The 25,386-nt window shown below is 39.4% G+C and overlaps 2 protein-coding genes across 3 annotated transcripts in view; both read left to right on the forward strand.

The window, feature by feature from the left end:
• Positions 1–12,563, forward strand: part of TMEFF1 (transmembrane protein with EGF like and two follistatin like domains 1) — a 90,712-nt gene extending 78,149 nt beyond the window's left edge. The window contains exons 9-11 of one of the 2 annotated variants that reach the window (XM_045882788.2): positions 7,354–7,512; positions 10,785–10,842; positions 11,439–12,563. In XM_045882788.2, the coding sequence (XP_045738744.1) occupies positions 7,354–7,512; positions 10,785–10,842; positions 11,439–11,450 (229 nt within the window). In that variant the 3' untranslated portion in view covers positions 11,451–12,563. The remainder of the gene's footprint in view (positions 1–7,353; positions 7,513–10,784; positions 10,843–11,438) is intronic. The other variant, XM_045882787.2, reaches the window with a different exon arrangement.
• A 415-nt stretch (positions 12,564–12,978) lies between these two features.
• On the forward strand, positions 12,979–22,944 carry CAVIN4 (caveolae associated protein 4). Its single transcript, XM_045882792.3, has 2 exons — positions 12,979–13,486; positions 22,144–22,944. Exons 1-2 carry the CDS (start codon positions 13,079–13,081, stop codon positions 22,819–22,821), a joined length of 1,086 nt encoding a protein of 361 aa, XP_045738748.1. The 5' UTR covers positions 12,979–13,078; the 3' UTR covers positions 22,822–22,944.
• The last annotated feature ends 2,442 nt before the right edge of the window (positions 22,945–25,386 follow it).

The raw sequence follows: 25,386 nt of genomic DNA on the forward strand, positions 1-25,386 counted from the left end.
CTCAGATTTCCTGACTCTCAGACTAATGCTCATAAAGCTTTTTGCTGTTCTCTGTCTGTTGGTGGCACTTCTTGCTGGGCTGGGAGCTCATCCTCTACCTCAGGCTGGTCTCATGAGCCGAGTAATGTTTCCATAGACAAGGGGAGATTGCTATCATTCTGCTCACTCCTGCCTCCTGCAGTTTGCCCAGAATTCTTTTTTTTCTTTCTTAGTAAAAACATCAAAACATGGACAAATATTATACTTTTCTTTTGTTCTCTCAACCTAGAAGCCAGTGGATTTTTCTCTTCAGAAAGTTGAAGCAAGCCATTGGAAGTCAGGTCTCCTGGCCCTTCCACCCCGAGCTCCCTTCTCCTTGCCTTTTCTTCTTCCTCCTCTCCTCCTGGTTAAAAAACAAAACAAAAATACTATAAATTGTTAATGGCTAAACAATTTTTTGTTAAGGTTTTGGCTTTTTCTTGATTGAAAGTGCCGCTGGACTTTAACAGAGCTGCTGCTCTACTCCCACCTCCCCTTTCTTGAACGTTAAAAAAAGGCAACTGTGCAAAGGGGAACAGGCCAGTTTTAAAACAAAATCATTCCATGGATTCCTCATATTTGTCCCACGGTGGCATACGTACCTTGATAGAAGTTCAGATCGTGTTGTTCTCTCAGGATAGAGCATCTTTCAAGATACCTAAAAGTGAAGGGTGAGAGAGGACGATGTCCTGATAATGAAGTGGTACCAGGTCACTTTGCAGTATTTACTTTTGCAGTAATTGACAGTGAGAGGATTGAATGGTCTAGTGGTTAAAGGCTCTGGAAGCAGGAACACCAGATTGGCCAGTTATTGACTGTGCCCTTCAGAAGTTACTTAAATGTTTAAGCCTCATTTTCTCATTTCTAAAATTATAATAATAGTACCTGTCTCCTAAAATAGTTGCTAAATTTAAACTGTTGCTAAAATTAAATGAGATAATATATGCAAAGTGCTTATTAGCACAATACCTGGTCCTCAGTATGTATTTGATAAATTGTGGTTGACGTTAGTAGGTTGTAAGTGCTGTTCAGTGAGGGATTCTGTCTTCCTAACCCTGTCTTCCCAGTGCCTAGGGTGGGACCTAGCCCAGTAGCTACTCAGTAATTATTTTTTGAATGCCATGTGATGATGATCAACTTATCCTTCTTCTCCAGACCAGAGTTGTTTCTTAAATGCCAAAGAATCTCTTTTCTGCACTCTTATAACTCCTAAAAAGCAGTTGATCTTTCTCTTTGTCTAAGCATTTACAAAGTCTACAAGAATCAGGCCATAACATCACATGTACTTCCGACTAGTGGGTGGATGTGTTTGGGTAGCAGTAAGCAGGCAGGGATGAACAACTGTTAGCCACAGTCCTATTATTAGGTTAGAATTTTCTAGCATTATCCCACCATTAATTTGTTTGTTCATTTATTACTTACTTTGTGTCAAATTCTTCCTGGCCCTTGGGTCTCAAATTCAAATATGACAGGAATCCAGGGATCTTGGCTTCCAAAAAAAAACTACCATTTGGTAGAAGAGACTAATAATAAAGCAGTTAAAATATAATATGAAAAATGCTGCCATACATAGATAGATATACAGGAGATGATTTGGGACTTCAGACAAGGAACTTGAACCTGAAGAGGGCAATCGACATCATGAGAAGAGGGGCAGGTCTTACACAGGAAGATTTTTCCAGCCCAGGAGCTTGCCCTTTATTTTAAAGGCAGTGAGAAGCCACTTAAGGATTTAAGTTTAGAAAGTTGTGATCAGATCTGAAAGCCACTCTGGTGGTTTTGTGGAAAATGGATCAGGAGACTGAATGTTAGTAAGGAGTGAGAACCTGAACTAAGTAAAGGAGTTACAGTGGCAGTGAGATCGGCAGAAGAATTGCAGAGAGAAGATGGGGTGATTCAACCCCTAGATTTTGGTGACCAGTTGGGTATGTGGGAGCTGGTGGTGGGTCATGGGAAGGAAGAGTCAAGAGCATCTCCTGGTTTCTGGCTAAGGCAGAATTGAGTGGAGAAAGGGAATGGGAAGAGGGAGGAGCTTTGGGAGTAAATGATGTTCAGCGTAATATGCTTGGTCTCAGGTACCTGTGAGGGATCCACTTATGGAAGTCTAGTAGGCTGCTGGATATGTATTGGTTTGAGAATTCATGAGACAGATGCAGGTTGGAGGCCTGCGTTTGGGAATCATTCTTCCCTAGCATATCCCTTGTAGCTCCTACCCAGCCTTGCTTCCATGCCTCTAGGCCTCCAGTTTATCAATTTTATCACCTTTTCCCCCCGTCCCTCGCCCCTTGCATGTCTTCATCCCCTCCTTATTCAGCTTAAACTCCATGGTTAGTCATGGTAGTTCCTCTCTTGCTTTATCATACTCACTTGACAAAACTATAATCCTGATTCATGCCTTCCGACCTGCTGTATATGTATACAGCTATATGGCCTACTCATCCGGCTGAACATGGCTATTGAAAAGCACACCACCAGGTTAACGCATCTCCCTGATGTTTATACTCAAAGTGGGGCCTACAAGCTGCCAAGTTGAACTTGTGAACTGCAGTCCATTCATTCTCCTGTTCTAGATGCCAGCTTTCTACTGTCACCCTTCTCTTCAGATTGTCAGTACCCCATCATCCTTAGCTGATCATCTTGTTTCCAAGTTCACTGAGAACACTGAAGCAATGTGAAGAGAACTCCCACAGACTTTTTACTCTCACCTCCCAGAAATACTCCCCCCTTTTCTGTTTCATATATTCTTTTATATATATATATATAATTTATATATATTTGTGTTTATTTATATTCTTATATGTATATATAATTAAAAATATATTTATATTTTCATTTCTTCTATCTTGGAAAAAAACCCTCACTGTCCTACCAGCGACCATCCCATTTCTTTTCTTTGTAGAACTCAAAAGAATTGCCTGTGCTCTGTTTCCAGCTCCTCACTTCCCATCTCTCTTGAATCCACCTGAATAAGCTTTTCAACAACCAGTAGCATTTGATATGGTTGATTGCTCCCTCCTGTGTGGTAAGCATTTCTTCACTTGGATCTAGGTATTGCATTCTCTCTCTGTTTTCTGCTGCCTCACTGGCCATTCCCTTGCATCTTCTTGGTTAGTTCCCCTTTGCTCCCTGACCTCTCCATGTTGGAATGCAGCAGAGTCTAGTCCTGGTCCTCTTCCTTTGTGATGCCACCCAGCCTCAAGGCTTGCCATGACATATGCTGATTACTCCTAATTTGCATAAATCCCAGACCTCTCTCCTCAACTTGAGACTCATAGACTCATAGACTCTCGCTCTTTGACATTTTTGCATGGATGTCTTGACTCCTCAGTTTCAATAGGACCTAAGCTGATGATCTGATCTGCCTTCCCTCCCCTAAACCTGCTCTACCTGCAACCTTCTTCATCTCTGTTGATGCCAACTCCACCTTTTCCTTTGCTCAGATGAAAGACTTCTGATACATGTTTGACTTCTCTCTCTCATACTCCATATCCAGTCATTTGAGAAATCCTATTATCTCTATTTCAGAATATATCCAGAATTTGAGTTCTTCTCACGATTGCCACTGCTATTCCTAGTCCAGGTCACCATTTTTTCTCTCTGGCATTATTGGAACAGCCTCCTTGATTGTATCCTACAGTTCATATTCAACACAGCAGCTGGGTGGAGACTTTTCAAATGAAAGTCCTTTCATGTCATGTCTCTGGTAAAACCTTCTCAGTGGCTCCTCCATGTCACTGAGTGCAGAAGCCCTATACAATTTGGCCCCTTCACCTCTCTGTCTTGGTCCCCTGCTTCCCTTCAACTTGCCCACTCCATGCCAGCCACACTTGCTATTCTTGGACATGCCATGTCTCATGCCCCCTCCTCAAGGTCTTTGCACGGACTCTTCCTTTCTCCGTTGTGTTCTCCTTCCTGTTGTCCACATGGCAGGTTCCCTCACCTCCTTCACGTCTCCACTCACACATCACCTTCTTAACAAAGACTACCCTGACCATCTTGTTTAAAATTGCAACCCTCCCTTCCTGGCCTATAACTGACACTCATCATTTCCCTTAACGGACTCTCTTCTCTCTCTTTGTGTAGTACATATCAGCCTCTAAGAATACCATTTAATTTACTTATCATATTTATTGACCCTCCCTCCCCCAGTTAGAGGTTAACCGGATCAGGGATCTTCATTTGTTTTGCTCACTGATGTATCCCAAATATCCACTACAGTACTTGGCACATGTCAGATGCTCAGTAAATAGATGAGTTGATGAATCAGCACATGAGGCCATGGTGGTGGATGAGATTATTATGGACGGCGTGTGGGATGAAAGAGTAGAGAGTGTAGAGGACCAAATGCCTGGATCTGCCTTTAATCAATAACAGAAGTAGTAGTAACACCCTAGAAGTTATTACTTCAGATATTTGGAGAGTATAACCCAAAAGTCAGTTGCAGAATATAATATCTAAAGAGGATTGCCTGAATAATATATGGCCTATACATTCTTTTTGATATTCTGATTGTAATCTTTGGATTAAGCTAAACTGTCAGAGAGCTGCATATCTAGGACACTGTTACAGCTCCCCATGGAACTGTTTTTATTTTATTGAGTTTTGACTTTTCACCATTAGCCTACCACAAAAGGCATTATTTTAAAAAATCCTATAAGATTTCATTATATTGTTGAATTTATTACAGCTATATTGTTGAGGTTGATGTTCTCTGTATCAGAAAGTGCCCTCTTTAAATCAGGACCAATGAGATAAAATCCCCTTGAATCTAATTATGATAGTCACTGTGGTTCTTTTGAACAACTGGTTTGATTTTATTTTGTGGAGATTGTATTTTATGTTAATGATTTTACCACTTTTTTTCATTTATTCTTTTTCATTCTTTTTTTTAAGGTTTTATTTATTTATATGAGAGAGAGAGTGTGTGCTCTAGCAGGGGGAGGGGCAGAGGGAGAGGGAAAAGCAGATTCCCTTCTGAGTAGGGAAGCTGACTTGGAGCTCCATCCCAGGATCTCAGGGTCATGACGTGAACTGAAGGCAGATAGATGCCTAACTGACTGAGCCACCCAGGTGCCCCTCTTCTTCTTTTTTTTTTTTAAACCAGTGGTTTTTAGTATTTAGTGTTTTTTTCAGCTTTGCAATCCCCACAATCAATTTTAGAACATTTTATCACCCCCAGAAGAAACTGTGTCCTTTAACTATTACTCCCAAATCTCCCTATTCCCCGTAGTCTTAGACAATCACTAATCTGTTTTGTCTCTATCGATCTGCCTGTTCTGGACATTTCATTTAAGTGGACTTGTAGAATGTGGTCTTCTGTATCTGGCTTCTTTCACTGAGTATCATGTTTTCAAGGTTTATCCATGTTGTAGTGTGTGTCAGTACTTTGTTCCTTATAATACCGCATTTTATAATCTGCTTACCAATTGAATATTTGGATTGTTTCCACTTTTTGGCTATTAATGAATAATGCTGCCCTGAATAATTGTTTGCAAGTTTTTGTGTGGACTTGTGTTGCTTTCAGTTAGGTAAGTGTCCAGGAATGGAATTGCTGGGCCAAATGGTAACTCTGGGTTTAACTTTTGAGGACTGCCAGACTGTTTTTCAACGTGGCTTGGCCATTTTTCATTCCCTACAGTATCTTTTCCAACAGATATTATCTGACTTTCTGCTTCTGGCCATTCTAGTGGGTATGGAGTGGTATCTTATTGTGGTTTTGATTTGCATTTCCATGGTGGCTAATGATGTTGCTATCTTTTCATGGGCTTATTTGCCATTTGTATATCTTGTTTGGAAAAATGTCTATTCAGATTTTTTGCCCATTTTGTAATTTTTTTTTCTTTTTGTTAATGAGTTTGTAATAGTTTTTTAATGTATTCTAGATACAAGTCTCTAATCAGATAAATAATTTGCAAAAATGTTCTCCTGTTCTTTTGGTTATCTGTTCACTTTCTTGATAGCATCCTTAAACAAAGATTTTAATTTTGATTTAATCCAGTTTAACTTTTTTGTTGTTGCTTGTGCTTTTGGTATCATATCTAAGAAAACATTGCCCAATCCAGATCATGAGGATTTATTTCTTTTTTTGTTTTCCTAAGAGTTTTATAGTTGTAGCTCTTATATTTAGAACTGTGATGCATTTTGAATTATTTTTTGTGTATGTTGTGAAGAAAAGGTCCAGCTTCATTCTTTCACATGTGGATGTCCAGTTGTCCCAGTAGTTTTTGTTGAAGAGATTATTTTTTCTCATTGAATAGTCTTAGCACCCTTGTTAAAAATCAGTTGACCGTAGATATATGGGTATATTGCTGGGCTCTCAATTCCATTCCATGATCTATAAATCTACCTTACTACTTTTTTTTTTTTTTTTTTTTTTTGGTCTGCTAGTAAACTTAGAGCTCAGTGTGAAACTTTCTGGCGGGTGTATAGGAATCTCAGGGATGAGATTAGTGGACTCACATCACCCCTGGCTTCCTATTTCCCTACTCCCGGGTTTCTTTATGTGTGCTCTATTAAAAAATCTTTTTTTGAAATGAGGTGTGGGATGTTAATAACTACAGTATCCTTACACTTCAGAGGTTTTATTAATCAGCTCTTACTGAAGGCTGGCTAATTTATACATTACACTTCTGTCAGCTAAAACGTGAAATTTCTGTTCAATATCTTAAATGTTTCCCCCTGTCAAATTATTATTATGAGCTGATGTTGTTGCCTTTTTATTTACTTTTACTTGGAATTCAGATAATTTCTAAGATTAGCACCTACTTGGCTGCTTGGCTCTGTTTCTGTCATTAATAACTTATTTTTCTCCTTCCCCCCCACATCTTAAATGATTATATTTATGTATACTGAAAGTGTGTTGAATATAATTTGGTGCTATGTTCAGAGAACTGTAAATGTTTATACCTATTTATTCAGTCATCCCATTTCCAAGTACCTAGCCTAAGGAATAACACTAAATATAGAAATGTGCACACTCAACAAATGTTTGCCCTACCTCATTCATAATTGTGGAAAATGGAAGATAACTGACGTGTCTTAGAGTGAGGGAATAGATGTTAGCTATATTCTAGCCACTGAATGTACTAGTATGTACCTATTTTTAAAATAAAGGTAATAAAGACCATTCAGCAACTTAAAAATTAATGTCCTATAATGATAGATAAAAGAAGCACTATGCGAAATAGACGTATTGAATAGAGTTTAAGCAAGTACGTAAATGGCAATGGTTTTTCAGTATGAATTTATCATTCTTTCTTATGTTTTTGATTTTAAAACCTAGAATTACTGAAATTCGTAATTCTCATAGGAATCTTTCACCCCTCCCCCTTTCAGATGTGAATCTGGCTATACTGGACAGCACTGTGAAAACACGGACTTTAGTATTCTTTATGTTGTGCCAAGTAGGCAAAAGCTCACTCATGTTCTTATTGCAGCGATCATTGGAGCTGTACAGATTGCCATTATAGTAGCGATTGTCATGTGCATAACAAGGTAGGTAATGACCTAAGAAACACCGAACTTAAATCAGAGGTGGGTAGCTGTTAAATTAAAGGAGAGCCTTGAAGCATACTCAGAGCGATAGGTGCTTTAAGTCCTCTAGTCCGTGGGGAAAAAGTCCTGGGATCAGCTGCCCAAGGTTTCCATGTGGTCTGGCCTCTCCTTATCTTGCTGCTTTAGAATATGAGCAAGAACTCATTCTCAGGGTTACAGGCATAGCTGGGCTGCATGCAGAGGGAGCATGAGAATATTCAGTAGCATAAAGGAATTCAGGGACCTTAGAACCGCACTCGGGGATGATGATGGTAATAGCAGAAGGACCGTGCTGAGATTTTTAAAGCTCTGAGGAACTGGAAGGTGTTTTATGCCCCAAGAATATACTTTATCCATAGTAAATATAGTAAGAAAGGAAGAAACCAGAGATTAAAGAAAACTGCTTTCCTTATTATGTCATTGTCTTAACATTACTTCGTTTTCTGGGATACAATCATAAGTCATCTCTAAAATTCTCCATCATAACTAAAACAGTTGGCATTTATCATGACTAAACTCCAAATTAAAAGACATACTTGGATTACAGTGGGCATAAAATGGGTGTTTTCCAAACTGAGTGGAAATGTATAATTCCAATTCTGGGCCCAAGAAAAGTCAAACTAAATCCAGTTCGTATTGTCTTTCTGCTTCCCAGTGTCATATCTTTTTTCTTGCATGGCTCTTCATACCTCCTTTAAGATTTGGTTCAGAAGTCCCATCAACATCATCTCTGCACTTTTCTGCATTATTCTGGGCAGAGGATCGGAGCATATCAAGTACAGATATTGGCAGGCCATAATGGATTTATGACTCTTCTATCCAAGATCTGGATAGAAGCCAGACCTTCAGTACTCTGAGCCATCTGGAGCTGAAATGATAAATCTAGAAATTATAAAAAAAAAATGTTCTCTGAGTAACAGGTACTTTTCATAAAATTAAGGTGCTGAAGTCAGTGGACTTTATTTATTTAATTTTAAATTGGTAGCTTTTTTTAAAATATTTAATTTACTTACTTGAGAGAGAGAGATGGAGATAGTGAGAGAGAACAGGAACAGGGAGGAGAGGGAGAAGCAGGCTCCCCGCTGAGCAGGGAGCCTGACGTGGGTCTTGATCCCAGGACCCTGAGATCATGACCTGAGCTGAAGGCAAACACCCAACAAACTGAGCCACCCAGGCGCCCTCTCAGTGGACTTTATTCCACAGGACAGATGATCTGCCCTTAGGCAAGACTATTGAGTATAAAATTGGGCAGTAGATGGGGCACCTGGGTGGCTCAGTCATTAAGCGTCTGCATTTGGCTCAGGTCACGGTCCCAGGGTCCTGGGATCGAGCCCTGCATTGGGCTCCCTGCTCCGCGGGGAGCCTGCTTCTCCCTTTCCCACTCCCCCTGCTTGTGTTCCCTCTCTATGCTGTGTCTCTCTCTGTCAAATAAATAAAATCTTAAAAAAAATTGGGCAGTAGATTAAAATAGGGATGAAATGATTAAAAAATAATGACAGCAGAAAGGGCAAATAGAAGAAACCCATATAACAGCAGGGCTGCCTGTGGCCATTTAATATAGGCTTAGAAGTTAAGTAATTTGCCTGTGGTCATCCAACTAGTAAGTGGAAGTGCCTGGATTTGGATTCAGTGCTGCCTTATTTCCAGAGCATTCCTCTTTCCACTGAACCTTCAAGAGGAGGGTCCATGTTGAGTCATCTCAGAAAATTATTTGCCAGGTATGACCATTGCGTGGGAGCAAGGTTCAGACTTGATTTTTGAACAGTCAGGGGGACGACTTGGTATGAATCATTTTTTTCAGAGCATTGATCTGAGTGTCATCTGCAAAATTTCACTGGAGGTCAGGGGAACCATATAGGACATTATTCGAGGAAAGCTGGAGTGGAGTAATGAATTATATGGAGGGTGAGAGAAAGAAATAAGGTAAAGATGAGGGAGGCTTTATATGGAGGGTGAGAGAAAGAAATAAGGTAAAGATGAGGGAGGCTTTTGAGGCCCGGTGATAGTGTCATCTTTAAGAAGATCAGAGGATGGTTGAGTCAGCAGGAAGCAACTTTGAGTCAACCCCTTCTGTTCTAGAGAAGTAAGGAAACTTGAGAGCCTGGATGGGGGAAATACCTTACTTAAGATCAGGGAGATAGTTAAGCCCTTTTACAAATCCTAATCCAGCCTTTTATCTAGCTCTTTGCTTCTGTTCTCAGTGTGCTATAATCTTCTAAATTCTAATTCTACTAAGTTAAAATTACCTGATAGATAGTTTTCAAGTCCGTGCCTTCTAGCTGATATCCCAGATCCATTTGCAACCTTCACAGACACTTTGAACATCACAGTGTTTTTGCAACCATGTTACACTGTCTTCACTGCCCATCGTCTCCGTGACTGAAGGGCCATCTTGTTGAATTTATCCTACATTTCTCCTGGCAGCCTGTCTTCTTATTGTGGTGTTTTCTCCCCTCAAATGTTTTGCTTCATGAATTTAGAATATTATAATCATGTACTTGGACTTAGCTCCACTGAATTTTTAAGGAGTGCCTCTCCCACATAGTCCGTTATGGGACAGCTGTTCACTTATACCATGGTGGCTGTCCCATGTGAGGAATCTCCCTTTAAAAGGATGTTCCCACTGACTCATGTATCAAAACTGCATGAGTAAAACTTTCTTCTTTTATGCTTGGAATCTTCTTTCATATTTTTACACTCTTAGAATGATAGAATAGCAGGGACCTCAAGCATTACCCTAGCCAAACCCCCTTTTTTTTATAGATGACAAAACCATGGCTCCAGGGAGTTGGAACTCTTCCAATGTCATGGTGAGTTGGTGACAGTTAAAGAGGTTTGCTTGGCCTCTCAACCATGAAATGGAGATGATTCTATCACTGTCTCCCTCAGAATGTTTTTAGTGAGAATTAGATAAAATTTATGAAATACAGTATATGAAATGGAAGTGTTACCATCAAAGCTTTTTAAGTCAAGCAAAGCAGTGCTTTTTGAAACTGAATTAAAAACATGGAACTTTAGGAGCACTCCTTGTTGCAAGACTTTCTTTCCATTAGATTATAAATTCCTTGCTGGCAGGGATCTTAGAGGTTGGTTCAATTTTTAATATTTCATATATGGGAAAAGGGTGTTGCACAGCTAGTTTTTAGCAGAGCCCAAGCTCAAAATTACCAGAATTGATCCCAGTGCCTTTGTTCCACGTTGCATACCACAGCACTCGTGTGTTTGCATTCTAGTGGGCAGACACAAGAGCGGGTACAACACAATGAGATTTATACCACCATGGAGAAACAGGTACGGTAAAATGAGAGCAGAGTCAAGGACTATCCCTTATCCCCGGCGTGACAGTTCTTTATTGGGTTCTGTGGTTTGCTCAAGCAGGCTGTGGAACAACTTCTTTTGAGTCATTGTCTAAAATCACTAAGCATTTCCTACGTATTCATTCCTGTGCATGCACACTTCTTCCTAATTACTCCTTCATCCAAGCTGTTCTTGTCATTTTGGGGGTGTCCTAATGCTCAGGAAAAGCACATAGGCCAGGATCCTTTTTACTGTTCGAGGTTTATGTGTTATCAGTCACTGTGGCTAGGGAGTTGCCAGGTCAGAAGAAGGGCGGGGATTCCTCTCAGGGAGGCATATGCAGCAATAGAGACCCAGGAGTGAGCTTTGCTTGTGCTCACACCTGCATCCCGTACCTAACCCTCTCACCTCCCAGCTGTGTAGGGAAGACAGCAGTCTGACATGTTGGTCCTCAGCTTGTCTTGCATCAAACAGCATCCTCTTTCCTAATATGGCTTTGTGTGTGAAACGTGTATTACTTTGGAAACATTTGAAATCTCTTAAACAAAATGACCTTTTTCTTTTCTTTATTTTTTTTTTTAACTCAACAGAAAATGCCCTAAAAACAACAGAGGACGGCGACAGAAGCAAAACCTAGGTCATTTTACTTCAGATACGTCATCCAGAATGGTTTAAACTGATGACTTTTATATGTACACTAACCATGTGATGTACATTTATTATGTCTTTTTTTAAAGAATGGAAATATTTATTTCAGAGGCCTTATTTTTGGACATTTTTAGTGTAGTACTGTTGGCTCGTATTTAGAATATTCAGCTACAACAGTTTTGGACTGTTTAGTAGTCTTTGTTTTATGTTTTTAAATACAGAAATTGATTTCACAAATTTATACCACATGGTAATTCTAAGACTTGTTCTTTACCCATGGAATGTAATATTTTTGCAAAGATGGACCACTTCACAAATGGTTATAAAGTCATACCCACTTCTTCCACAATGACCACAACAAATGACCAAGCATGAACTAAAGGTAAAGATGTTTACAGATTACTTTTCTTACAAAAAAAAAAGATAAAAAAATCTAGAAGACACTGTGTTTAAATAGACATTTAAATGTTTTTGAGATTTAGTAACTGATTTTTTAGACACTGCCTATCGCATGAACTGTAAAGTTGTGTGTGTTAGATGTAAAATATTTGTAAGTTGTATGGATTGGAATTTGATTATTCCTCTCTTTGAAAAAATAATTCTGATAATTCGGAAAAGTATCTGGTAGCAAAGATGGAACAGATCACTGGAAAGTAGATTTTTAGATATTGTGAAAATAGTCTGTTTAACAAACAGATGGGAATAAAGCCTTCTCTATCAGTTAAACTACCTTGATACACATTCGTTTTTAAGAAAATATTTGTTTTAACATAAATAAACAAAGTGTATCTGTGTTTGTGAGTAAAATGCAAAAATGATTGTTAATGATTGGTGCTCTTAAGGTGAGCTTAAAAATTATCTAAGACCTCTATCCAAATTTGTCCTGTAGTAATAGCTGTATTAATAGGTTGTTGGTGTTTAAAGATCTGAAGTGTGAGTAGAATGTATTCAGCTGTTTAACTTGTAGTTTAGATATATGCATGTAGAATTTAAGAATATGTTCAAAATTAAATATTAATTTTAATATTTGGTTTGGAAAAGCATGTTATAATATAATGTTTTCACTATATGGCCTCTGTTTTGGTGTGTTTATTTACCACGTTCTTTCCTATTGATAAATCAGTACATTTAATATGTGAAGTAAGTAGGAAAAGATTTCAGTTCAAAATTCCCCTTTGCTTTTGCAAATACTGCTTGAAATTATTTAAAGACAGAAGCTTTGCCCAACATGCAGCATTTGCTTTTCTGGTCATTTGGCTTCTAGGCTTAATATTAGTAACATGGCGGCTTCGGGGAACTTTTTTTTTTTTTTTTTTAAAGCTTTCCTCTTCTCTCCACACAGACTTATTTGAGTCCATTAGTCAGTCGCCAAGCATGTTTGGAACAGTACCCAGTGCTCTACAAGGGTTCATGTTGCAGAACAGTCATGTGTGGGTATTTGTAGTTATAAATACTTGACCAGTCTCCAGGGGTGGGGTTTCCAACCCTTTAAACAACCCTGTTGCCTGTTACCAAGCTAACTTTTTACTCTTAGCGCCAGAACTGATTGTGGCGGGACATCTTTCACTGAGAAATAACTAAAATGGAACATAATGGGTCAGCTTCAAATGCAGATAAAATCCACCAGAATCGCCTGTCGAGCGTTACAGAAGATGAAGACCAAGACGCTGCTCTCACCATTGTGACCGTGCTGGACAAAGTAGCCACCATCGTGGACAGCGTGCAGGCAAGCCAGAAGAGACTAGAGGAGAGACACAGGGAAATGGGAAATGCCGTAAAGTCCGTCCAGATTGACCTGTTGAAGCTCTCACAGTCACACAGCAATACAGCCTACGTCATTAACAAGTTGTTTGAGAAAACGCGAAAAATCAGTGCTCACATTAAAGACGTGAAGGCCCGGGTAGAGAGGCAGCAAATTCACGTGAAAAAAGTTGAATCCAAGCAAGAGGAAATAATGAAGAAAAACAAATTTCGTGTGGTCATATTCCAGGTAAGCTTGCCACCTGCGTTTGGTCTGATTATTGCAAAATCTTAACATCCTTGAATTGCCAACCAGTCGTATGAGTTTTCCAGCATCACATCCTAACTATTGTATATATTCATGGAGTGGAGTTCTTTATCAGCGAGAATCCCAGGATAAAGCCATTTCTGTGTTGACTAATGTGCTATCCTATCAGTACGTGGAGTTTCTCAACTATTTTGTGTAATAGGAACTGTGGATCATAGCTGAGGCTATTTCTTGCCTTTGAAACTTAATATTGGTACGGCTCTTTCAGCATATTAGCCATCTTAGCATGGTGCCCTTTTGGAGACTGAGAATATCAGTTCTAGAAGAGACCTAAGAAGCCTCTGGTTTAAAACACCTCTTCGTTGTATAAAAAAAGAAATGGAGGACCCGTAGTCCCACAATGTCGTTTTCCGCTTTATCATGGAGAGCCTGAAAAGCTCTAAACCGTAAAATGTAAACTCTTCGGAATATTATTTGTCTGTTGGATTTTTTGCATGTGGTAATATGTAGGTTACAGAAAAACTGTTTCTTAACGAATAATCAGGCAGGTGTTTTTATAGTTGTTACAGTTTTACAAATGTTGGAGTCATAGAAGTAATTGCTTCTGATGATTCAGTCTTTTGACTCTGCTTAGTTAATATAGCTGTTTTAGTGTGGCATTGTGCATTGCGCTACATTCCTATATTACTCTGCGTTTGGCATTCATATTTTTTGAAATAGGAACACATCCATGGCAAAATGCATGGTATCTGTAATATATTTTAAGACTCTTACAAAACAAAAGGGAAAAGTTGAACTCTTCCCCCTGTGGTAGAAAAACAGGAAAGTCGTTATCAGACTGTTCATAAAAGACAAAAGATCAGAATTCCATTTTTGCCTATTTAAGTATTTTCAGTTATTAAAACATATACTCAGAGTTTAAGGGTTAAAAAAAAAAGCACTTTCATATTCTGGTGGGAGTATTAACTGGCATAACATTTCTGGAGGGAAGTTTTGGTAGTATGTTATTAAGAACCTTCACAAACCTTCACAAATGGCCCCCAAATTTCATGTCAAAGAATTTTTCTAAGCATAAAATCAGGAATGTGTGCAGGGATATTCACTGTATACGCACACACACACACACACAATCACAGTGTATTTTTAAAATGGATGGATACCCCTATGCATAGGAAAAAACCTTCGAAGAGTAAAAACAAAATGAAATAGGAATACAGTTGGATTATGTAGGCAGATATTTATAAGACATGAGGGATGTGGGCCATAATTCTCCACAGCATTGTCTACACTTTAAGTCTCCATTGTACTCTGTTGACTGATAAAGTTACACTGGGATGGCAGAGTAGTATTTGGGATCTGTTTTTAAAAACCTGTTTTATTTGGGCGCCTGGGTGGCTCAGTTGGTTAAGCGACTGCCTTCGGCTCAGGTCATGATCCTGGAGTCCCGGGATCGAGTCCCGCATCGGGCTCCCTGCTCAGCGGGGAGTCTGCTTCTCCCTCTGACCCTCCTCCCTCTCATGCTCTCTGTCTCTCATTCTCTCTCTCGCAAATAAATAAAATCTTTAAAAAAAAAAAAAAAAAAAACCTGTTTTATTTAAGAAAAAGAGGCCAGTCCCAGGGTTAGTGTATATAATGGGGATCTAGATTTGGTACTAGAGAATGTAGGATCCATTCTTCAGTTCACCTTCCAGGGGCATTAGCAGGAATGGGTTATGTTGCACCCTTCACTTGCATGGGGCATGCCAGGAAACATTCTTGGTATCTAACATTTCTCCTGAGAACCTTTGTGCAAAGAGTGGACCAGGTACCAATCAAGATCTACAAAGGCTAGAGGAAAGAAGTTTCTGAAAAGTTCTAATCGACTCTTGTCTATAGACATAATTTTTGTTTTTTTTACAGTTAAGATTGTTTTCTATATTCACCTGTTTATTCCCTGAAACTTGCTATTTTTTTTTCTGAGTTTCTATAATGAGTTGAACAAGTAGAAGATAGTATGAAAAAGCTACTGAGAGGTGCTAATTTAAGTCAGATCTTGTTCTTTGTAGGATACAGTGCTGTGAAGGTTCTATGAAATTACGTTGTTCAGAGGAAGCAGCAGTTTGTCCATAAGCAGCTGCTGTCTTTTATAATGGTAGAGCTTGTAGAGAAAAGATGATGGCAAATAACAATGGATTTGATGATTCATTAGCTGTTAGAACACTGTACGGTATGCACATGGTTATATTTAGTTAAAATTCATTCTTATACTTCATTCTCACAGTTAATATGTATAAGTGGTTACACTGAGATCACCTGTTCTATTAAAATTAACTTGAAGCTGGTGTAATTCAGCTGTAGTATACTTTTATTTCCACTTGGATTTTTCCTCAAAAAGTTTTCCCTGGATACATTTTTGGGGGTAGTCTTTATTGGCATTTTATCTCCCACAGGAACTTTCACCTAATCCTGGACATTGGCATTAAAAAAAATTATCTTCTCTTTTTCATACAATTATGATTTCTCTTTGAACATACTTTCACCTTAATGACCTCCTCATGAGAGCCAACAGTCATACCATCTCTTCTAGCAATTTTGCTTACAAACCACATGCCTGCAGTTACCAAATGAGATATTTGGCCATTCCCTAATGATAAGCCTTGGACTTCTCTATATTCATAAGTCCCCTAGCTAGGTTACTTTGATACTCAATAAGAGCCACTTTACTCTGACCATAGTACTCGCTTTGTTACAAAAATTGTTTTACCTGGACTTTTACATAAAAAGATATATAATAAGGGGCGCCTGGGTGGCTCAGTTGGTTAAGTGTCTGCCTTTGGCTCAGGTCATGAACTCAGGGTCCTGGGATTGAGCCCCGGCTTGGGCTCCCTGCTCAGTGGGGAGTCTGCTTCTCCCACTCCCTTCCTCACAACCTTTGCTCTCTCTCTGAAATAAATAAGTAAAATCTTTAAAAAAGATATATAATAATTATTTGAAAATCAGCTGTAACTCAACCCCATAATCTTCAATTATTATTACAGTATATTCATCATTAACTCATGGTATCTCTGACTCAGTAGGAATTGCAACAAAGAGATTCATGTAAGAAGTACTTTCTCTGACTACCTCTGTTTTGTTTTTAAGTGTGATTTTGTATAATTCGTGCAATTGAAAAAAAGGGTGTATGATTCCTGAGTTAAGCTATGTCTTATTCCTTCATAGTGAGATTGTGAGGGTTTTCCCCCTACTAAGCAGTAATTATTCTTTGGCTCCTTCCTATTCTAATTATACCTTCTCAGGCCATACCAACCCACTTGGTGTTGCTGAAGCTACTCCATGTAGCAGGTGTCAGGAAAGGAGAGGAATAATTTTGCTGCCTCTCACTGATTCATCAGAGAGTTATGAGATGCCCACCTGCCTTTTCTTCTTTTTTAAGCTGCTAGACTCTCCAATCCTGTAGCCAAAGAATTTAATTTTAAGCAAGTATCCAAAGAAATTAAGGTTCCAAGGACCTTCTTGACTGTTAGGCTGATGGGTTTTGGAATAAACCTATTTTTTTTTTTTAAGGTTTTATTTATTTGACAGAGAGAAAGACAGCCAGAGAAGGAACACAAGCGGGGGGTGGGGGTGGGAGAGGGAGAAACAGGCTTCCTGCGAAGCAGGGAGCCTGATGCGGGGCTCGATCCCAGGAACCTGGGATCATGACCTGAGCCGAAGGCAGACGCTTAACGACTGAGCCACCCAGGTGCCCCTGGAATAAACCTATTTCTTACATATTAATTTTTTTGACTGAACAGATTTAATCTGGATCTCAAATAGGAGCATAGTTTCTTTTAGAAATTTTAACTCATGGGTTCCCTTAAAAAAATCTCATGATCCTTAAAGTTTTGCCTGTTTAGTTTTAGAAATAATCCCTAAATATTTGGGTTTCTTTAGCAGCTGTGTTTCTGGGCTGGTTTGCAAGGTCTCCAGTGTCTGCCTTGTTCCCAAATCAAATTCTCATCCTTATCCTTTGACACATCTGACATAGTTGGTCTCTCCCTCTCTTCTTGAAACTTCTTTTTCCTTGGCTTTGGGGGTGCTGCTGTCTTGGATTTCCTTCTGCTTTGCTGGCCGATATTTCTCCTTTTTAGTTCTTTCTCATCTCTTCCTTTTTACCTACAGGTTCAAAATCCATTTATCTGTCTAAACCCCAAAATCCAAAAATTTCTAAAGAAGTTTCCATAACATACTGGTAGCAAGACCTCGGGTTGACCTGAACCCATTGGTGACAAAACTGACCAGAAATAGCACAAGGCTGTTTATACTGTTTATCCCACCTTAGAGTGAATATTCATAATTATTTCACAGAATTGTTTCTTCCCAAGGTCTGACTGGGAATGTAGTGTAATATATTTTTTCCCCAAATCTGAATATTCTGAATATTCTGAATTCTGAAATTTACCTTGGCCCCAAGAAGTTTGGATAACATTGAGTGTTGACCCATTCACTCAATCTCTTAGGAGTCTCCTTCATCTGGTTTCATGATTTTTAGTTCTTGACATTAATGATTCCTAAAGTTATATCTCTAGTCCAGACCTCTTTCCTGAATTCCAGGCTTATATACCCAGCTGCCTACTTGACATCTTGGATCCCAACCTTACCCTCCAGTCTCTTTGTTGTGCTTTCTTCCCCATGTCAGTTAATGGGAAATCCATCCTTCTGCTGCTCAGGCCAGGTACTTGAAAATCGTCCTTGACTCTGATACTCCACATACAAATCTAGCAGTAAGTCCTGTTAGCGCCTACCATCCCAGGAGATCTGAAATCAGACTGCTTCTCATCATGGTCTCTGCCAGCATCCTCATGCATCTCTCATCTGACTTACCTCAGGGGTCTCCAAGCACTCTCCTTGCTTCTTATCTCACGCCCTAGGGCCTGTTTTCACCAGAGCGATCCTTTTACAGCATGGGTCAAATCATGTCACTATTCTCAAAACTTTTAAAAGGGCTTCCTATTAGGGGCACCAGTTTAGTGAAAAGAATTTTCATTATAAAAATGTGGAAGCAGGGGCGTCCAGGTGGCTCAGTCGGTTAAGTGTCTGCCTTCCGTTCAGGTCATGATCCCAGGGTCCTGGGATCAAGCCCCACATTGGGCTCCCTGCTCTGAGGGGAGTCTGCTTCTCTCTCTGCCCCTCCCCTACCCAGTTGCGCAAGCGCACGCGCGCCCTCTCTCAAACAAATAAAATCCTTAAAAAAAATAAAAGGGCTTCCTATCAAACTCAGAATAAGAGCCATGGTTCTTATTATTGGATACAGAACCCTACATGAGCTGGCCCTCCCACTACCTCTCTAATCCTCTTTCCTCTCTGCTTCTGCCATACCGCCGCCTTCCTTGCCCATTTTGGTTTTCCTCCCAAATATATGCATTACCTTCTGGTCTAGGCTAGGATGTCATCTTATCAGTGAGGACTTTCTAAGCATCTTCCTTAGTCACTGCATATCCCCCTTCCCTACTTTATATTTCATCTTAGCATTTACCACCATTCAACAGACTATATATTAAACTTGTTTATTTCTCTCTCTTCAAGAATATAAGCTCTTTTACTCTTTTCTTCTCAGGAGGTTCTCAGTTCCTAGAACATTGACTGGTGCATTGTAGGTGCTTAGAAACTGTTGAATGAACGTGTATACCCTATTTGATTGAACATTCATTTATTGAGTATAACTACTATGTACAAGGCTCTCTGATAGATACTGGGTGTAAAACATAGGACACATCTCTGCTTTCATCAAACCTATTATTTAGTGAAGGCCTCAGTATATAAATGAGTAGATTTCCAATTCAATTCAAACAGTGATTAAGTATTGTAAGTAGAGGTGTGTACATGTCATTCTGGTGTAAATTGGAGAAAGAATTAGCTTCTTGGGGGGAAGTTGGGGACATTTGAATTGATTCTTGAAGATTTTGTTGACAGAGCTGAAAGGGGTGAAAGGCATTAAAAGAAGTAAAAAAAAAAAAAGGTAGTAAAAAATATACAAAGACATGGAGAGATGAAAACACTGTGTTTGAGGAGCAGAGAGTGGTTGTGTGTTGCTGGACTGGAAAGTAGGTTTAGCTTAAACTGAAGAGCCTTCTAATCATATTAAAGAACTGACTCTCTCCTGTGAGTATTGGTGAGTTCCCAAAAGTTTTAAAGTAGAGAAAGGATGTGATCAGAGCTATGCTTTAGAAATTTTTCCCAGGTTTTGATTTGAATTTCCCTGATGGCTAATGATGATGAATATTTTTTCATGTGTCTGTTAGCCATTTGCATGTCTTCTTTGGAGAAGTGTCTGTTCATGTCTGCCCATTTTTTGACTTGATTATTTGTTTTTTGGGTGTTGAGTTTGAGAAGCTGTTTATAGATCTTGGATACTAGCCCTTTATCTGTAATGTCATTTGCAAATATCTTCTCCCATTCTGTGGGTTGCATCTTTGTTTTGTTGACTATTTCCTTTGCTATGCAGAAGCTTTTTATCTTGATGAAGTCCCAAAAGTTCATTTTTGCTTTTGTTTCACTAGCCTTTGGAGATGTATCTTGAAAGAAGTTGCTGTGGCCGATGTCAAAGAGGTTACTGCCTATGTTCTCCTCTAGGATTTTGATGGATTTCTGTCTCACATTGAGGTCTTTCATCCATTTTGAGTTTATCTTTGTGAATGGTGTTAGAGAATGGTCAAGTTTCATTCTTCTGCATGTGGCTGTCCAATTTTCTCAGCACCATTTATTTTATTTATTTATTTATTTTAAAGATTTTATTCATTTATTTGACAGAGAGAGAGACAGCGAGAGAGGGAACACAAGCAGGGGGAGTGGGAGAGAGAGAAGCAGGCTCCCCGCTGAGCAGGGAGCCCGATGCGGGGCTCGATCCCAGGACCCGGGACCATGACCTGAGCCGAAGGCAGATGCTTAACGACTGAGCCACCCAGGCGCCCCATCAGCACCATTTATTGAAGAGACTGTCCTTTTCCCATTGGTTATTCTTTCCTGCTTTGTCGAAGATTAGTTAACCAGAGTTGAGGGTCCGTTTCTGGGTTCTCTATTCTGTTCCATTGGTCTATATCCCTGTTTTTGTGCCAGTACCATGCTGTCTTGGTGATCACAGCTTTGTAATATAGCTTGAAATCAGGCAATGTGATGCTCACAGCTTTTAATATAGCTTGAAATCAGGCAATGTGATGCCCCCAGCTTTGGTTTTCTTTTTCAACATTTCCTTGGTGATTTGGGTCTTTTCTGATTCCATACAAATTTTAGGATTGTTTGTTCCAGCACTTTGAAAAATGCCATTGGTATTTTGATCGGGATGGCATTGAAGGTATAGATTGCTCTGGGTAGCATAGACGTTTTAACAATGTTTAATCTTCCGATCCATGAGCATGGAATGTTTTTCTATCTTTTTGTGTCTTCTTCAATTTTCTTCATAACTGTTCTGTAGTTTCTAGAGTATAGATCCTTTACCTCTTTGGTTAGGTTTATTCCAAGGTATCTTAAGGTTTTTGGTGCTATTGTAAATGGAATCGATTCCCTAATTTCTCCTTCTACAGTTACATTGTTAGTGTATAGGAAAGCAACTGATTTCTGTGCATTGATTTTGTATCCTGCCACATTACTGAATTGCTGCATGAGTTCTAGTATTTTGGGGGTGGAGTACTTAGGTGATGCTTTGGAGGTAGACGAATTATTGCAAAAGTTCAGGCTTGAGATGACAGAGACCTGAATTAAGACCTTGGTAGAGGCAAGAAAGAAGGAGGAGGGGCAGGAGTTACTAAGCAGTGTTATCGATGGTGCTTGGTGACCTGTTGGATATGGGATGAGAAGGAGAGGAAATACTTGGGTTGAAAATTCTGAGATTTCTATTTGGGTGACACCTAGAGGGGGCTTGGTGCTGAGAGGCCCAGGAAAAGAAGCAGCTGTGGAGAGGATGCTGTGTGGACCTTAATTTTTGGACATGCTTTTTTAAATTTTATTTGTTTATTTTTATTTTTATTTAATTAATTTATTTTTAAGTAGGCTCCATGTCCAGCGTGGAGCCCAAAGCAGGGCTTGAGCTCATGACCCTGAGATTAAGATCTGAGCTGAGGGGTGCCTGAGTGGCTCAGTTGGTTAAGCATCTGCCTTCAGCTCAGGTCATGATCCCAGGGTCTTGGGATCGAGCCCCATGCTTCTCCCTTTCCCCCTGCCCCTCCCCCTGCTTGTGCTGTCTAGCTCTCTCTCACTTGCTCTCTCAAATAAATAAATAACATCTTTAAAAAAAAAAAAAAAGACCTGAGCTGAAACCAAGAGTCGGACACTTAACCAACCGAGGCACCCAGGCGTTCCTGGACATGTTAAGTTTGAGGTGTCTCTGTTACATCGAGGTAACATCTGTTTGTCATTTAGAATTGTGTCTTCATCTTAGGAGAAGGGGAGAGGTGAAGATAAAAACTGGTGTTTGCTTAGCACTGGATCTGAAAGCAGAGGAGTGGATCAGGTTGCTCCAGTTGAGCTTGGGAAATGAAGCAATGAGAGACAAGGAGAGAGAAACCCTGAGAAAAACCAACAGTTAAGGAGCAGACAGGGTGCACAGCCCATGGAGGAGATGGAAAAGGCATGGCCAGAAGGTAAAAGAACTGGTATCTAACGTGCTTTCTTTTTCTCTCCTTCAGGAGGAGACTCGGTGTCCGACATCCCTGTCTATTGTTAAAGACAGAAGCCTAACTGAGAATCAAGAGACCGATGATGATGTCTTTGACCCTCCAATAGATCTGTCTTCAGATGAAGAATATTATGTCGAAGAAAGCAAATCTGCCAGGCTTAGAAAGTCAGGCAGGGAGCGCATTGATAATATCAAAAAGGCATTTTCCAAAGAAAACATGCAGAAGACACGGCAGAATCTTGACAAGAAAGTGAACAGAATTAGAACAAGAATAGTGACCCCAGAGAGGAGAGAAAGGCTAAGGCAGTCAGGAGAAAGGTTAAGGCAGTCGGGAGAGAGGCTGAAACAGTCAGGGGAAAGGTTTAAGAAATCCATTTCTAATGCAGCTCCTTCAAGGGAAGCTTTTAAGATGCGTAGCCTTCGGAAAGCTAAAGACCAAACTATGGCCGAAGATGCAGAGGAGGTCAGGGAGATGGGTGTGGACATCATTGCCAGGAGCAAGTCTCTGGGCCCCATCAGTGAGCTCTACACTGATGAGCTCAGTGAAACAGACCACGAGGAGGCCAGGGCGGTGTATCCTCCCATAGAAGGAGGAGAGATCCCCACCCCTGAGCCTTTAAAAGTTACTTTTAAACCCCAGGTGAGAGTGGAGAATGATGAATCTCTTTTGCTAGATTTAAAGCAATAATCACAAAGAGGAACTAAGCATAATATAAATCTCTTTAATCACAAGCTTCTTGTTTAAATAGTATAGTCATTTACATTTATAAAATAGTAATTTACATTTGTTCATAGGAAAACATGAATATACGGCTGGTTTCATTTCTGATGTTTAAAATCTTAAAGATAACACAAGTATTCTATACATTTCCTTATAACTTCCTTGGAAATTCCTTTTTTTCCCCTGGGCTTATATGATTCTATCAGCTTTCCCTTTTAAGTCATTCTCATGGCAGCTGTGGATTTTTAAGTTCTTTTCTCTTGCCCAGCAGGAAAGTAGTTTCTTAGCGAGGGCCAATTAGGTGTTTGGTGTCTAAAACATATGAAGGGCAAATTTGTAGCCATCATTTGCAAGTGAACTCTCAATTTTGGTCTAGATGGGTGTTGTGGCCAAGCTCAAAGGGGAATTACCCATGTGTGGATTATGTCCTCCATATGTTCAAATAGATTCATTAGTCAATTAGTAGTCACACCTCTTTTTGGTATTTTTCGTAAAAAATATGGAGTTCTGGACTTGAGCATTTGGTTCTGGCATTATAGCTTTGCTTATACCAAGCCACCTGGCAGATCACCTGCCAGTAAACTCATCAGTAAAATGGAGAGGGTTTGTCTATCCCATCTCAGAGGACTGTTGTGAAGGTCAAAGGAAATGTTACACATTCTGGGGAAACAGCACATCCAGAGGAAAACAAACCCCACTGGTTCCTCAGGAACAGAATTGAAATAATTATACCTTCTGACATAATTATACCTTCTCAATGTGCCAAGCATTGAGGACCTAGGTTGGACAGAAGCTAAAGTTGGTCTTCAGAAACCTTTTCACAGAATAAGGAATGAGAAATAAATGTTCGACTTTTTTTTGGTCAAAGATTAAAATCCAACCTTCGGTAGGGTCTTAAAATGTTTCCTGGAAACTCCTTTTCTAATTTTCTTTAGATTTAGAGCTATGGTAGACTAGAGCCATCTTTGAGCTGCATGAAGCGTAAAACTAGGTGTGTCTTCAAGAGGACTTTCTAAAGTCTGTCCTGATGCAGTGGGTTTGGAAATGACCTCATGTTTCTGTTTTCCAGAGCGAACCCCTCAGGGCCTGTCTGTCCAAAACAGTGATCATAGGAATTCATTGTAGCTGGTTTGGGAGGAAGCCAGACTCCACTTAACCATTAGTTTTAGATCTAGCCAATCTGGACCAATCTCTTCTAATGAGAGAAATGGTCATACTGGTTCTGCACTTCTGGTGTGTTTAAATCTTCTGGTTTTATAATGGGGAAGAAATGATGGAACTGTTGAATTTGAAGAGTTTAGACAGGCAGCTTTCAGATGAATTTGGGGTGCTCCTGTAGTAGTTAAAATTTATAATATACACAGATACACAGAGACAGACACACACATATCAGCTTTAAAGTATTTGACTTGGTTACCCAGATATTTGGGTTTGCGAGTTTGATTCAACATCATTCCCTCTTCATTCTGCAAGAATATAAGTCATGAATTGTGCATCTCAATTATCTTTTTATATTGAAAACTAAAGTGTTTACAACATTCTTTGAAAAGAACAATTTAAAAAAATTGTTGTAGTTTAGAAAGAACTTGGATGCCTTGTCACGCATTTCCTTAAAGCCATAATAAGTTTGAATTTTAAGGGGCACCTGGGTGGCTCAGTCGGTTAAGCATCTGCCTTTGGCTCAAGTCATGATCCCAGAGTCCTGGGATCGAGCCCCGCATCGAGCCCCGCATCGGGCTCCCTGCTCAGCAGAGAGCCTGCTTCTCCCTCTCCCACTCCCCTGCTTGTGTTCCCTCTCTCACTGTGTCTCTCTGTCAAATAAATAAAATCTTTAAAAAAATTTTTTTTTGAATTTTAAAAGGATAATATTACAAAGTTTGATGTTGGTATCCTATTTGTAAATATTTTCACTAATAATGCAAATAACATGGCATGAATTTGATATAGTAACCCTTCTCATAATAGATAGGTTTATAAGTTAAGAAGAATATAAGAAGTTGTAAGCTTTTTCTTTTTTCTAGCCCTACGCAGAGTAAATATCAATTGGGCTAAAATATTTTTCTGCAAATATTACTGTCAAATTTTTGTAAAGTTTGTTTGCTTACTGACCTATTATATCACGAGACTTGACATTATGGAACATTTCCCATATAGATATATTTGAATTTTGATGTGGAAAGCATTATAACCTGGTCAGCTTTTCATCCTGGTAGACTTTGTACACCACAGAAACACAATAGAATGTTACCAGAATTTTACTGAAACCTTATACTTCTTTCTTGGGACTGGGATTTTACCCTTCATATTGCTTCTGTCTCTTGACATTTTCCACCATATTTAGTGTATTTCTCGATTCCCAATTCATAATTTCTTCCCTTTTCACCCGGTGTTCTTGATGAGTGTGTATTTATTATAGGCTGTAAAATCACACATCACCATTTAATGCAAAGAATATTCTCGTCAAGGTCCCTTAGTTCAGAAGTTTCAGACAACACAGAACAGATTTTCTGATTCTCAACATGAGCAGGGGGG

This window comes from Mirounga angustirostris, unplaced genomic scaffold (genome assembly GCF_029215605.1).
Source record: "Mirounga angustirostris isolate CCGP_5_RB_7025 unplaced genomic scaffold, mMirAng1.0.hap1 SCAF_15, whole genome shotgun sequence".
NCBI lineage: Eukaryota > Metazoa > Chordata > Mammalia > Carnivora > Phocidae > Mirounga > Mirounga angustirostris.

What these genes read in the sequence shown, in the direction of transcription:
- CAVIN4 (XM_045882792.3), top strand. Translation starts at nt 13,079, where the DNA reads ATGGAACATAATGGGTCAGCTTCAAATGCAGATAAAATCCACCAGAAT. An exon ending in TTCGTGTGGTCATATTCCAG is followed by an intron (nt 13,487 to 22,143) that starts GTAAGCTTGCCA and finishes TCTCTCCTTCAG; the next exon opens with GAGGAGACTCGGTGTCCGAC.